Genomic DNA, 13,449 nt, shown 5'->3' on the forward strand with positions numbered 1-13,449 from the left:
GTTTAATTGAAAAAATCAATAAATATATAGATATGATTGAAAAAATAAAAAATCAATGTAAACTGGAATATTCCGATAATATTATTTTGAATTGAAAAATGAATCATTGTTTAATGTTAGACTAGTCAAGGCATGGTTCTTAGGTTTATTATTTAATTTTTATAAAATTAATTTTCTAATTAAGTATATATCATTAATACATCATTTATTTTACTAACCAGAATATTAAATATTTTTTAAATCATTTATCAAAAATAATCAAAATTAAGCACTATAATTATTTTTTCTACCTAGAGGTTATTCAAATAACCCCAAATCGAACAAGGCCCTATTACATTTTGAATTTGTATAAGTTTTTGAGTTGTATATTTTAAGGTCAAAATCCTACTCTGTGTAGTCAAAATCCTACTCGTGGAGTCAGTTCAATTGATAAAGTAAGTAAAACATTGAAGTAAAAAAGTGGTTGATAATAAGCTATAAATATAGTCAAACAAATTAATGAATAAGTTGAATAATAGGATACAAATAAGAAGTTAAAGGATTTCTAAAACATGATTCCAATCCAAAGGAGTTCTAAATAAGATTCAACTTAAAAGTTCTAAGAATTCTCAAGATTTTGAAGAACAAACTCAACCCACCCAATGTAATGAATCAAACTAATTGAAAGATACTCTATCCTGAATCCAGTTTTCCAAACAAATCAACTCCCCTGGAATATCTAGAACAATGAGATCTATATATATATATATCTAGAAACAGATAAGAACGACAGTGGAAGAAATCATAAACCCATAAACAAAGATCAAAAACCCAAAATGCAACGCCCAATTCCTCTTAAACTTACCAAAATAACTCTCCGGCGGTTCTTGATAATGTATCTCAAAATCATCACCCATTATTCCCCCATCCTCTCCTCCACCACCGCCGCCGTATCTCATCTTCATCTGCCGTAGCCGCTCCGTGGCAAGGCCGAGTGTGAGCTTATGGCATCTTCTCTGATACTTGAACCCATTTACGCATCTGAGGATTTGAGCAACAGAGACGTAGAAGATTAGATGGGCTAGAGAAAGAAGTCCGATCGGGATCCAACAATGGCGGCACTGGAGACGGTGGGAAGGGGAAAGGGAAATGGTGGCGAAGATTATTGAGAGGAATAGGAAGAAGATCTGGAAGAGTTTCCAGAGTTCTTTTTTTTGGGCGTCCACGGCTCGTTTCTTTTCCAGGGTTTTCTCGAAATGGAGTTGGACGATTGTGTTGAGAGCTTGGAGTGCTGTTTCTTTTGAGATTAGGGTTTGTTGTTGTTGATGTTGATGATGAAGATTGTTCTCTGTAGTATAGTCCGCCATTGATATCCAAGCTCTGGTCTGGTCCAGTCCAGATATTTATGTATAATAGTAGTGAGAGAAAGCAGATAGATGATGGACTGCTCTAAAATAATAATATTATTTATAATGAAACAATCTTTGAATCTGGCTATTAAAAAAATATTATTTAATTTTAATTTTTTACTAAAAGAAAAGTTAAAAGGATTATTGACGGTTTTTATATGATGAAATTATGGATCCGAATTCAGAAAGTTTTAGTTTTATTTTATTTGTTAAATTAAAACAAATAATATTTATTATTAGAAAAGTACTTGTGATAATTAAATTGATATGAATAAAGTATGATAATAATGACTATAGTGTATCGTATAGTGTGCGACAATATTTATCCAACGGTAAGAAGAGATAGATCTTGGAGTTTGGGTTTATTAATTTAGCAATCAGAATATTTTTGTTTATTACTATTTATAATATTTTAAATTATTATAGCATTGAAAAAATATAAAGAATAAAAAATTAATTTTTATTAATTCAAAAAAAAAGATACATATAAAATAAATAAATAAATATATATATATATATATATATGCTAGAAAAGGCACCAGGACCCAGAAGAAAAAATTAATTTCACATTATTCAAAAGAATTTTTGTTAAAGAGAAAAAAATGAAAATGAAATCCAACAACTGAAAACACAAATAAACATATATATATATATATATATATATAATTTATTTATTTTAATTATTTTTTCTATTATTTTCTCTGATGTTATAAACAAAAAAAAATAGAATTAGGTTTTAATCAAGATAAGAAAACACTTGAACAAAAAAAGTCAAGAAATACATTGCAACAATAAAAAATATATAATTGAATTTATAAAAATTTCTTAAATTGACTCTTATTATTAGGTTACTTTAATTTTTATACTAATATTAATAATTTCAAAAATCTCTATTAAAATGTATTTGGTGACTCTTTTAAGTCACAAAATCTGATAACCCTCTTAACCTTTTGATACAAAAATTCCTTGTCCACACAAACCACAGAATCAAGCGGAATTGTAGAGTATCTCAATAATGATCTTAATGTTTAATTATTATTAAGAAACGTTATATTTATTCAACAAAACTTAAATAGGACGTTCTTAAAAATAATTGTTGAACTATCCTAATAAGAAATTACAATTAAAAACAAGAAGATGAAGAGAAACCAAAAATGCAATTTACACTCAACAATTGAATAAAGCTAGTACAACTGACTTTTCGTTTTAATCTGAAATTTTCACATTGAATTGAATTTGACAAAGTCCCTTAGTTTCCTGCACTCTTTATCTCATAGAAAGAAACACACTACATATAAAAACACTTTCAAAATCCAAAAATGTGAAGATAGGAATATCCAACAATAAAATAAAATACAAACAGTAAAAAACTATATGAAAATTCTTATTGTTTGTCTTCTCAATTGATAGAAGAATGTCTTCAAATACAACATTATTATTATTACTATAATACATGACTAACTCATACAAACATATAAAAAGCTTTCTTCTTCTACACAAATGGTAAAAATCGCTTCTTTTTTCTTTTCTTTTTTACGGAGAAAACTAACACGAAATTCCACCACCACAACTCCTACACTTCATTCGCAATGGAGGCGCTTTCAATCGGAATCAAACTTCAAAAGACCTTCAAAAGACATACCCATATAGATTATACAAAACTACTATTACACCAGCCAACCAACCAACAGCATTATTATTGTGCCCCTCCCAAACTATTTACCCCAAAACAATAACGCCATCTATGCAAAACTATTGCTAACTCTTACCTTATTTGATTGCTGTCATTTGTTCTTCATGCTCAAATCTTATTACCAATTTCATAAGTATCTCTACTTTCTTCCTCATTATCAGACCCATCATCTTCTACTTCTTCTTCATTTTGATCTTCACAATATTCATTATTAACCGATAAAGGATTTTTCTGCTGACCCATCATGTCCATGATTGGTGTTTCGTCAACAGGATTCAAGTTTGTACCTGACCCACTCGGGTCCTCCCCTTTCTTGAACTTCCTAACACGAAGGGATTCTAGCAATTCGAAATAAGGACATGATTTCGAATCTACAGGTCTTTTCTTGTTACTCTCTTTTACCCTCTTGAAATACTTGTTTATGTTTTCCCATTTCTCTTTACACCTTTTTGAACTTCTATCGTACCCGAGTTTCTTCATTGCTATCGACACATCTTCCCATAGAGGACCCTTTGGTCCGTTATCTTGATATTGCAAATCGAGATTGGTTCTAAGCTTAATCAAATCTTCCACTTCTGCTTTCGGCCATCTTGATGAACTACTACTACCCATCTGAGGTGAACTAACAATACCGTTTTCCTTTTTATCGAATAATGGTTTTACTAAGCTGGGAGTTTCGAATATAGTTTTCTTCAACATTTGAACGGGTCCTGGTCCTGGTCCTGCTTTCTCGGATATGTTCTGTAAGAAAGAAAGCACAGCTGCATCTTTAGCTGCAGCTATGGCACGTTCTTGAGCCAACAACTCTTTCTCCCTCTCGATTCTAGCCAGCTCTTGCGTTTTCCAATTCTCTTCACGAGCTATTCTGTCGTGTTCGCATTTCTCCAACGCCTCTATGAACTTGCTTTGCAAACTCTCTTGCTTTTCCAATACTTCCTTCATGAGTCTCTCAAAGAAATCTGCTAACTTTTTCTTTTTCTTGTCGTCGCCTATGATATCTTTCTCGGATGATGATGTGGTGGATGTGGAGGTAGATATGAAGAGTTCTGAATTCCGAATGGGGATATTTTGAGGGATGGTAAATGGATTTTTTGTAGTTGGGACAATTGATGTCATTATGGAAGGCTCCTGAGAGTGGATGTAACTCGGTGAAGGTAATGGGAGGGAGGATTGGTAATCCAGAAGCTCTAATTGCTCGAAGAATCGATAGCTTTTGTTGTTCTGTCGGCCAGATCGACATTCTTTGGTCCTCTTGTGGTATTTATAGATGTTCTCGAACTTCTCTTTGCACTTTTTGGGGCTTCTGATGTATCCAAGCTCAGCTAGTTTCCTGATAACAATTTTATCAACAAGCTTCATTTGCTATGCTCCTCCATTATCTTCAAATCCGCCGTTTTGATTGTTTCAAATTGGGGATTATGTTCATCTTAATCTATCTAGTCTAGACAGTTTTACTATAAGCAATACAAGATTCAAGTAGACTGCAGAGTTCATCTTAATTTATCTTATCTCAGACTCCTAATCCAAATTACAGTTATGATGTTTCAGATCTTATCTAGTGTGTAAGAAGAGAGTTGAGATTAAATACCTGGAAACCTCATCCCACAGAGGCGCTTTAATGGTGGAATCCCGAAAGGCGAAGTCCATCTCAGACCTTATCTTCAGCAAAGCCAACGTTTCCTCGCGAGGCCACCTATTTCCTGGAAAGCTCCGATCACCATCGCCCATGCCCATGCCCCCACCTTCTGCTCCTCCCACTTCTTCACCAAATTCACCGGACCCATTATTATCATTCAGATTCGACGACGACGGAACAACGGCTGTAGCCGTGGCTGCTATAGCTGAAATTTCTCGCAACTCCAAATCCTCTGGCATCTCGGTGAATTTCTGGTTTCAAAAAAGGTGAAATTCTAGGGTTTTAGGAGGAGTTGTTAAGTAAATTGGGTGGTGGGTTTTTATGGGTAGTGAGTTCTAAGCTCATTTCTAGACTTCTCTCTCTCTCCCTCTTGGAGTTGAGGTAACAATGGTGTGGCATTATTAGGGTTTTGTTTTTCCTTTTTGGGATGAAATTAGAAGGAAATTAATAAAGTGGGGGCCGATTTTAAAGTTTGATTTGGACAAGTTTGAAAATTGAATTTTGAATTTTGATTGCTTGGCTATTATCTGTCTAGTTAATGTCCACTTTTTCAATTGTGCTTGACTTGGAGGACTTAGATCTTGTTTGATTTTGGTTTTTAGGTTTTTTTTTTTCAAAAGAATTGATTGATAAAAATATTTGAATTATTTAGATTTTGAATGGTTTAATTTCTAAAATGTCATTTTGTATTTATAATTTAATATAAAAAATAAAAAAATTAATTAATTAAATGAGTGATTTATTATTTAAAATGACAATGATATAAATAAAGAATTTTTTTATAAAAAATAAAAATACAAAACATAAAAAATCATGTCCCTCATTTGATTTGGTGTTCATAAGCTAGGTTTGGGCTTTTGCGTAATAAATTGGTACGGTAATTTTACGTAAGCAAAAAATTATAATCACATATTTTATAAACTCAATTTTTTTTCTACCTCAGTTTTAATTCAGTGTTTTTCTCTCATCACTTTTAAATATATTTTATTCATTCTCTCGTATTTCATTCATTTCTAATCATATATATATATATATATACTTCATTTTAAAAGTGTCCGGATTGTCGGGTTAAAAGTTTTAGTTAATTTAGATATATGTGAGAGTAAATGGTTACTTGGGTCGGATTCTGAGTTGACCCGCCCATAAATTTAAAACGGTTAAAAATAAAATTAAAAATGTTATAGATATGTTTCGAACTCGCAACCTAACCAAACAAGTACAACTCTTTAATCAAATAGATTAATAACACTTTATATTTTAAATTCAACACCAAATTTCATGAAAGCAAAACGTTTTAACAATATATTTTTAACGTGTGTGCATCGCACGAGGATCTTCCTAGTTTTATTAATGTCCATGATCTATTTAATCTCTTTTTAATTATTTCATTCATTCTCTCATCTATTTCAACTATTTCTTATATTTTTATAAAATTATTATAATAACAAAACATACATTTTTAATATATTTTAATTTATTATTTATAATATATGTATATTAACATATATAATAATTAAGCAAAATATAAAATATAAATACAAGTTAATTTTTTTATTTATTAATAATTATAATTTTAAAAAATAACACTAATCTTAATTAATTACCTAAAAGTATCGATTACAACTGAGATTAATCAAATCTTAAGAAAGCCAAAAAAAAATAATAATAATTCACGATTAAAAGATTAGGATTAAAAGATTAGGTCAGAAAAAGAAGTATAGAAATATATAATAATAATAATAATTTACTTTTCTTTATTTCTTTATTGACTATTATTAAACTTATATAACCATATAATTTAAAAAAAATGAAAATGTAGAAAAAGACAGATTTTCAAATAAGAGGGAGTAAGAGATGAAAATTTTAAAATATTATGAATTATTTTTATATCATATTTATGTTAAATATATTTAAAATTATATATTTATAAAAATTAATATATTCATATTATTATTTAAAAATATATTTATTTTTTAGTTTAAGTCATTTATTAATATTTAAAATTATATATTAATAAAATTTTATAAAATTAATATATTAATATAATTTATTTTCAAATATATTATTTTTTAATTTAAATTATTTATTAATATTTAAAATTAAATTAATAAATATATATAACATTATATATATATAATATTAATTATTAAATAATATTATAAATATAAAAAATAAATAAATTGAAGTATGTATAAACTGAATCAAACATGCAAAATCAATAAACATATGTGCGCAATAAGCTGGGAAGCTTATAAACTAATTCAGATTCTATGAAACTATCAATACACTAGTGAAAAAAAAGACTTTTATCGAGGGTTTTATAAAACTCTCGGTAATGGTTCGGAGAGAAATAAATATTTCGTTATTAAAAATAAATTTTGAAAGGTGTATAAAACCTTCGGTGATATGAGTTTTCATCGAAAGTTTTTCACAAAACCCTCGGGTTTGACTGTTCCCAAAAAAACTGAAAATAATTCTAAATGTTGGATAAAGGTAATTGCGAAGGTTTTTCAAAGAACCCTCAATTTTGACTCTCCCAAAAAGGGTAATTGCGAAGATTTTTCCAAAAACCCTCGGTTTTGACTTTTCCCAAAAATACTGAAAATAATTCTAAGAGTTGAGAAATGGGTAATTATGAAGGTTTTTCCAAAAACCCCTGGTTTTGACTTTTCCCAAAAATACGGAAAATAATTCTAAGTGTTGGGAAATGGGTAATTGTGAAGGTTTTTCCAAAACCCTCGGTTTTGACTTTTCCCAAAAAAAACTGAAAAATAATTCTAAGTATTGGGAAATGGGTAATTGCGAAGGTTTTTCAAAAAACTAACGGTTTTGACTCTTTCCAAAAAATCTGAAAATAATTCTAAGTGTTAGGAAATGGGTAATTGCGAAGGTTTTTCAAAAAACTCTCGGTTTTGACTCTTCTAAAAAAAACTGAAAATAATTCTAAGTGTTGGGAAGGGGATAATTGTGAAGGTTTTTCCAAAAACCCTCGGTTTTGACTCTTTCCAAAAAATCTGAAAATAATTCTAAGTGTTGGGAAATGGGCAATTGCGAAGGTTTTCAAAAAAACTCTCGGTTTTGACTCTTCTCAAAAAAACTGAAAATAATTCTAAGTGTTGAGAAGGGGGTAATTGCGAAGGTTTTTCAAAAAACCCTCGGTTTTGACTTTTCCCATAAAAACTGAAAATAATTCTAAGTGTTGGGAAGGAGGTAATTGCGAAGGTTTTTCAAAAAAAACTCTCAGTTTTGACTATTCTCAAAAAAACTGAAAATAATTCTAAGTGTTGAGAAGGGGGTAATTGCGAAGGTTTTTCAAAAAAACCCTCGGTTTTGATTTTTCCCAAAAAAACTGAAAATAATTCTAAGTATTAAGAAGGGGTAATTGCAAAGGTTTTTCAAAAAACCCTTGGTTTTGACTCTTCTCTAAAAATCTGAAAATAATTCTAAGTGTTGAGAAGGGGGTAATTGCGAAGGATTTTCAAAAAACTCTTGGTTTTGACTCTTCTCAAAAAATCTGAAAATTATTCTAAGTGTTGGGAATGGGGTAATTGCGAAGGTTTTTCAAAAAACCCTCGGTTTTGACTTTTCCCAAAAAAACTGAAAATAATTCTAAGTGTTGGAAAATGGGTAATTGCGAAGGTTTTTTTAAAAAAACCCTTGGTTTTGACTCTTCTCAAAAAATCTGAAAATAATTCTAAGTGTTGGAAAGGGGGTAATTGCGAAGGTTTTTCAAAAAACTCTCGGTTTTGACTTTTCCCAAAAAAATTGAAAATAATTCTAAGTGTTGGGAAATGGGTAATTGCGAAGGTTTTTCTAAAAACCCTCAGTTTTGACTCTTTCCAAAAAATTTGAAAATAATTCTAAATTTTGGAACTAGGTAATTGCGAAGGTTTTTCAAAAAAACCCTCGGTTTTGATTTTTCCAAAAAAACTGAAAATAATTTTAAGTGTTGAGAAATTGGTAATTTTGAAAGATTTCTAAGTATCTTTCAGTTTTGACATCTCAAAACCAAAACATATTTAGAAAACTTTCGGTATTTCACTTCTCCATTTGTTAATTTAATTGGTGTTTCACTTTCTAATTAGCTTGTTTAAACTCCTAACTAAGCTAATAAAGTGTGTGTTATTTTTAAAGAGTAGAGATTGTGATTAATTATATAAATGTATATGATTGTGTATGATTATATAAAAAAGTGTATGTTTTATGTTTGATTATATTAAGGATGTGTGTAGAGTTTGATTATTAGATGTGCGGGGATTGTTTAAGGATATGAAATGTGTTAAATTAATGTTGTTCAAGCTAATTAGAAAGTTAAACACCAATTAAATTAAATAAATGAAGAAGTCAAATACCGAAAGATATTCAAATATCTTTCTATTTTAAATGGTAATACCGAGAGTTATAGGTATACCTCTCGGTATTTGATTTCTTCATTTTTTTATTTCTTCATTTATTTTAATTTACTTGGTGTTTAATTAGTTTGTCTAAACTCTTAACTAAGCTAATAAAGTGTGTGTTATTTTTGAAGTGTATGGATTGTGATTAATTTTATAAATGTATATGATTGTGTTTGATTATATAAAGGAATGTATATGTTTGTGTTTGATGATAATAAGAATATGTGTAGAGTTTGATTATAAAAAGGATGTGTTTAATGATAATTAGGTTGTGTTTTAAATAGATGATTGTGTGTTATTGATGTTTTAAGTTAAAAAATCTAAGGTCAAAACCGAGAGATATACACAATTCTCTCGTTTTTTCTTTTATTAAAATTTGTGTGAGATCCATCAAAACCGAGAGATTTACTCATATCTCTCGGAAAAATAACCAAAATCGAGAGTTATATATAAAACTCTCGGAAATATTAAAAATCAAAACCGAGAGTTATATCTAAAACTCTCGGAAATATGAAAGGGTCAAAACCGAGAGTTATACCTAAAACTCTCGGAAATATGAAAGGGTCAAAACCGAGAGTTATACCTAAAACTCTCGGTAAAACCCCTTTTAATTAAAAAAACAGCTTTCCCTATCCAGATCACTATCGCTCGCTTCTTCCCTCTCCCCTTCTCCCGATCGACAGTCGCGCTCACCCGAAAGACGATCCACGCCGATAACGACAAACGCCACCCACGCCCAATGCCGCCCACGTCCATGTCGCCGATTGATCCTTCCGCCGCTTGTAGCTCGCCGTCGATCTATCTGCCGCCATGTCTCTAGCTCGTCGTCGATCTGCCTGTCGTCGTGCTTCTTCTCTTCAACTTCTAGGTTAGTTTAATTATGTTTATATTATATGGTTAGATTTAGGTTTGATGTTGGTTAGTTTTAGGTTTGATTTAGATTACAGTTTCTTGGATTTAAGTTTGATTTATGTTAGATTTAGGTTTGAATGATATTAGTTTTATGTTTTATTTAAGTTAGATTTTGTTAGATTTAAGTTTGATTGATGTGAGTTTTATGTTTGATTTATGTTAGATTTTGTTAGATTTATGATTTATGTTAGGTTTAGGTTTGAATGATGTTAGTTTTATGTTTAATTTATGTTAGATTTTGTTAGATTTAGGTTTGATTTAAGTTTGTGAATGAATTGATTAATATTGATGTTAGTTTTAGGTTTGATTATTATTGATGTTAGATTTGTGTTTGATTTAAGTTTGTGAATGAATTGATTATTATTGATGTTAGTTTTAGGTTTGATTATTATTGATGTTAGATTTAGGTTTGATTTAAGTTTGTGAATGAATTGATTATTATTGATGTTAGTTTTAGGTTTGATTATTATTGATGTTAGATTTAGTTTGATTTAAGTTTGTGAATGAATCGATTATTATTGATGTTACTAATTTCATAAATCATTTATTTCAGAAGGCGGGTGAAATAAGACGGACCCCTTCTATCGTTGAAGTTTTCAAGGGGACCCGTACCCTAAAGTTACAAAAGAAAACCCTAATCCGATCCCAGACGAACGAGCGCAAAAGAAGATCGTAAGTTAATTGACTTTAATAAAATTATATATAGCTTATTTATATAAATGAAAATTAATTTCAAATGTGCAGGCAGAGATGGAGGGAGTAAGAAGCAATGAACTAGATATCTTTGACTTCGACTTGACGAAGAAAGTGTACGGACGCCAAATGCATGAGACAGTGATCGGTATGGGATCCGATGTCCGACCCACACAAGAGGATCGTCGGAGTGGAAACAATTCTCAACGATTCACTGATCGGTTGTTGGAGGAGAATGAATAGCTAAAGGAGGATGTGAGACACATGGCGTTCACAATTGAGGAAATTCAAATGAGGAATATAGAAAGAGTGGAAATGATTAGTGAAATGGAAAAAAAAGGGATAGAGAAAGATCGCAAAGGAAGAGTCAAATGGAAGCGGAGAGGATGCAAATGACGCAAAGAATGGAGAAATATGAACAACAAATTGAATTCTTAATGACAAACCCTCCCCCAGCTAGTTAGTACATTATAATTTTTGAACAATTATAAATGTTTTGGTTCGACTGATGACAGGTTGTTTGAATGATTGGGTTTGGTTTAGAATTTTGGAATTATAATGATCTTTTGGTTTATGAATATTGTTGTATATGTATTGGTTTGGCTGAACAGGTTTTAGTTACGCACAAAACGATCACCCTATTTGAGACATTTATAAAACATATGATGAGCCCAAACAAGAAATCCAAGAACACCTGTACTGATCATAGCATAAACCATGCCTAGATACCCGAAGACCGGTTTTCCCGAAAAAGTAGAAACGATATGACTTATAGGCAATACCGAGAGTTATTTAAAAAACTCTCGGATTTTTCCTCGCAAGAAAAACCGAGAGTTATTTGAAAAACTCTCGGTTCTTCCTTAAAATAAAACCTGAGAGTTATTTGATAAACTCTCGGTTTTCCCTTACAAGAAAACCCGAGAGTTATTTGAAATACTCTCGATTTTTCTTACAAGGGAAAAACCGAGAGTTTTTCAAATAACTCTCGGTTTTTTTTGTGAGGGAAATCCGAGAGTTTTTCAAATAACTCTCGGGTTTTCTTGTAAGGAAAAACCGAGAGTTTTTAAATAACTCTCGTTTTTTTTTCTAGTATCTAAACCGAGAGATTTATGAAATTTCTCGGAAAACACCCAATTAGATTTACCGAAAATTGCAATATCGACAAATGTCGAGAGTTATCCAAACTCTCGGTATTATATCTATACCGACAGATATAGGGCCATTACCGAGAGTTTATACTCTCGGTAATGACCCTCTTTTCACCAGTGATAGTATCAAGTTTGAATAAGTGATAGTATCAAGTTTGAACAAGGGAAGATTTTTTTGTCAAATAATTTTCAGGGTTTTATTTTTTTTCTCTGTTTTTATTTTATTTATTTTTTAAATCAAGTTTTTATTAATTAATAACAAAAATATTTTTTCCAAAACAAAGAGAAATAATAAGAATAAAGATTGTAATACATGGAATAAAAAGAACCAAACATCAACAAACAAAAATAAAATGAAATGATACATAATTTGGAACAACAAAATCTAAAATTTATTTAAAATAATTAAACGATATATATAAATAAAATAAAAATAATAATTTAATATTTTGAGTAATGTGTGATTGATAAAAAAAAAAAAAAAAGTTAAATAATGTTTGATTGTATAAAAATATTAAAAAATCCATACCGAAAAAGGCCTTGCCAAACTAAAAAGGTTAATAATTAGTGTACGTAATTCATTGATGGTTACACCAAATATTATCGAGATTAGACTTAGATCACTAAAAACAATATTAATAATCTTTCCTTATAATTACATCAATCATGCATGCTGGCTGTACGTTTATTTGTCAAGATTAAGATTAAGATTAATATAGGTAAATATTTTATTATAAAATTAAATTAAAAGTTTTAAAATCTATATATTATTTAAGATAAATATTTATATTAAAGAATATAATTTTTTTTATAATATTAGATTTATTAATATAAATAACTGAATAAAACATAGCTAAATATGGAAAGAGCTGTGTTATTATATATACATATATTGTTCATTCTTCATATAAAAATGTCATTTAGTTATTTTTAAATAAATGTATTTTATTTGATATAAATATATAGTTAATTATATAATTATAAGATCACAATGTCAATTTAATAACAAGTATAGGCCAACCCATGGCGGGACGGGTCTACCCACTAAAACTCACGGGTTGAAAATTCTCAACCCAAAGTGGGTTGCGGGTTAAGTAGGCCAACCTAGCCGGCAGGTTGTTTCATTACAAATAAAAATAAATAAAAGTATTAATAATTCTAAAAAACAAGAGTTCAAAACATGATCAAATAGTCATAATACACCAAACAAAAGTTTTCTCTATCGTTACACATTAATTGACTAAATAATTCAACAAAGTAACTAAAATTTGAAAAATTATAAAATATAAATTTTAGTAAAGTCAACATTCTTTAAATATCATCAATCGAGATATAATTCATGTCAAATTCTTCTCCTGCATCGTCTTTCTTTTCCATGTCTGCATTAGCATCCTCTATAACATTTTATCCATGTTTGGACAATATTGATGTAACTATTATGTTGTCTTCTTGATTTTTATCTACATATGAAATATACAAAAATGAAGGTAGTTAAAAATTTAAATCAAAATAAACTAATATATGAAGTCACAAATAAGTCAAGAACATAATTAAAAATTTGTTAATAAAATTACCGATAACA

At 29.6% G+C, this 13,449-nt stretch overlaps 2 protein-coding genes across 2 annotated transcripts; both read right to left on the reverse strand.

Moving 5' to 3' along the window:
• Window positions 1-537: 537 nt before the first annotated feature.
• On the reverse strand, window positions 538-1,398 carry LOC124922449. The gene has a single exon (XM_047463176.1). The coding sequence runs from the start codon at window positions 1,344-1,346 to the stop codon at window positions 750-752; it is 597 nt and encodes a 198-aa protein (XP_047319132.1). The 5' UTR covers window positions 1,347-1,398; the 3' UTR covers window positions 538-749.
• Window positions 1,399-2,703: 1,305 nt separating this feature from the next.
• Window positions 2,704-5,103, reverse strand: LOC124919376 (trihelix transcription factor DF1-like). The gene is made up of 2 exons (XM_047459607.1): window positions 4,670-5,103; window positions 2,704-4,411 (listed from the first exon to the last, which is right to left on the reverse strand). Exons 1-2 carry the CDS (start codon window positions 4,954-4,956, stop codon window positions 3,190-3,192), a joined length of 1,509 nt encoding a protein of 502 aa, XP_047315563.1. The 5' UTR covers window positions 4,957-5,103; the 3' UTR covers window positions 2,704-3,189.
• Between the last annotated feature and the right edge of the window lie 8,346 nt (window positions 5,104-13,449).

Source organism: Impatiens glandulifera, chromosome 1 (genome assembly GCF_907164915.1).
Source record: "Impatiens glandulifera chromosome 1, dImpGla2.1, whole genome shotgun sequence".
Taxonomy (NCBI): Eukaryota; Viridiplantae; Streptophyta; class Magnoliopsida; order Ericales; family Balsaminaceae; genus Impatiens; species Impatiens glandulifera.

Coding starts and splice junctions, on each gene's coding strand:
- LOC124922449 (XM_047463176.1), bottom strand. CDS start 1,346: ATGGCGGACTATACTACAGAGAACAATCTTCATCATCAACATCAACAA.
- LOC124919376 (XM_047459607.1), bottom strand. CDS start 4,956: ATGCCAGAGGATTTGGAGTTGCGAGAAATTTCAGCTATAGCAGCCACG. Junction 4,412..4,669: donor CTGTGGGATGAGGTTTCCAG/GTATTTAATCTC, acceptor AATTGTTATCAG/GAAACTAGCTGAGCTTGGAT.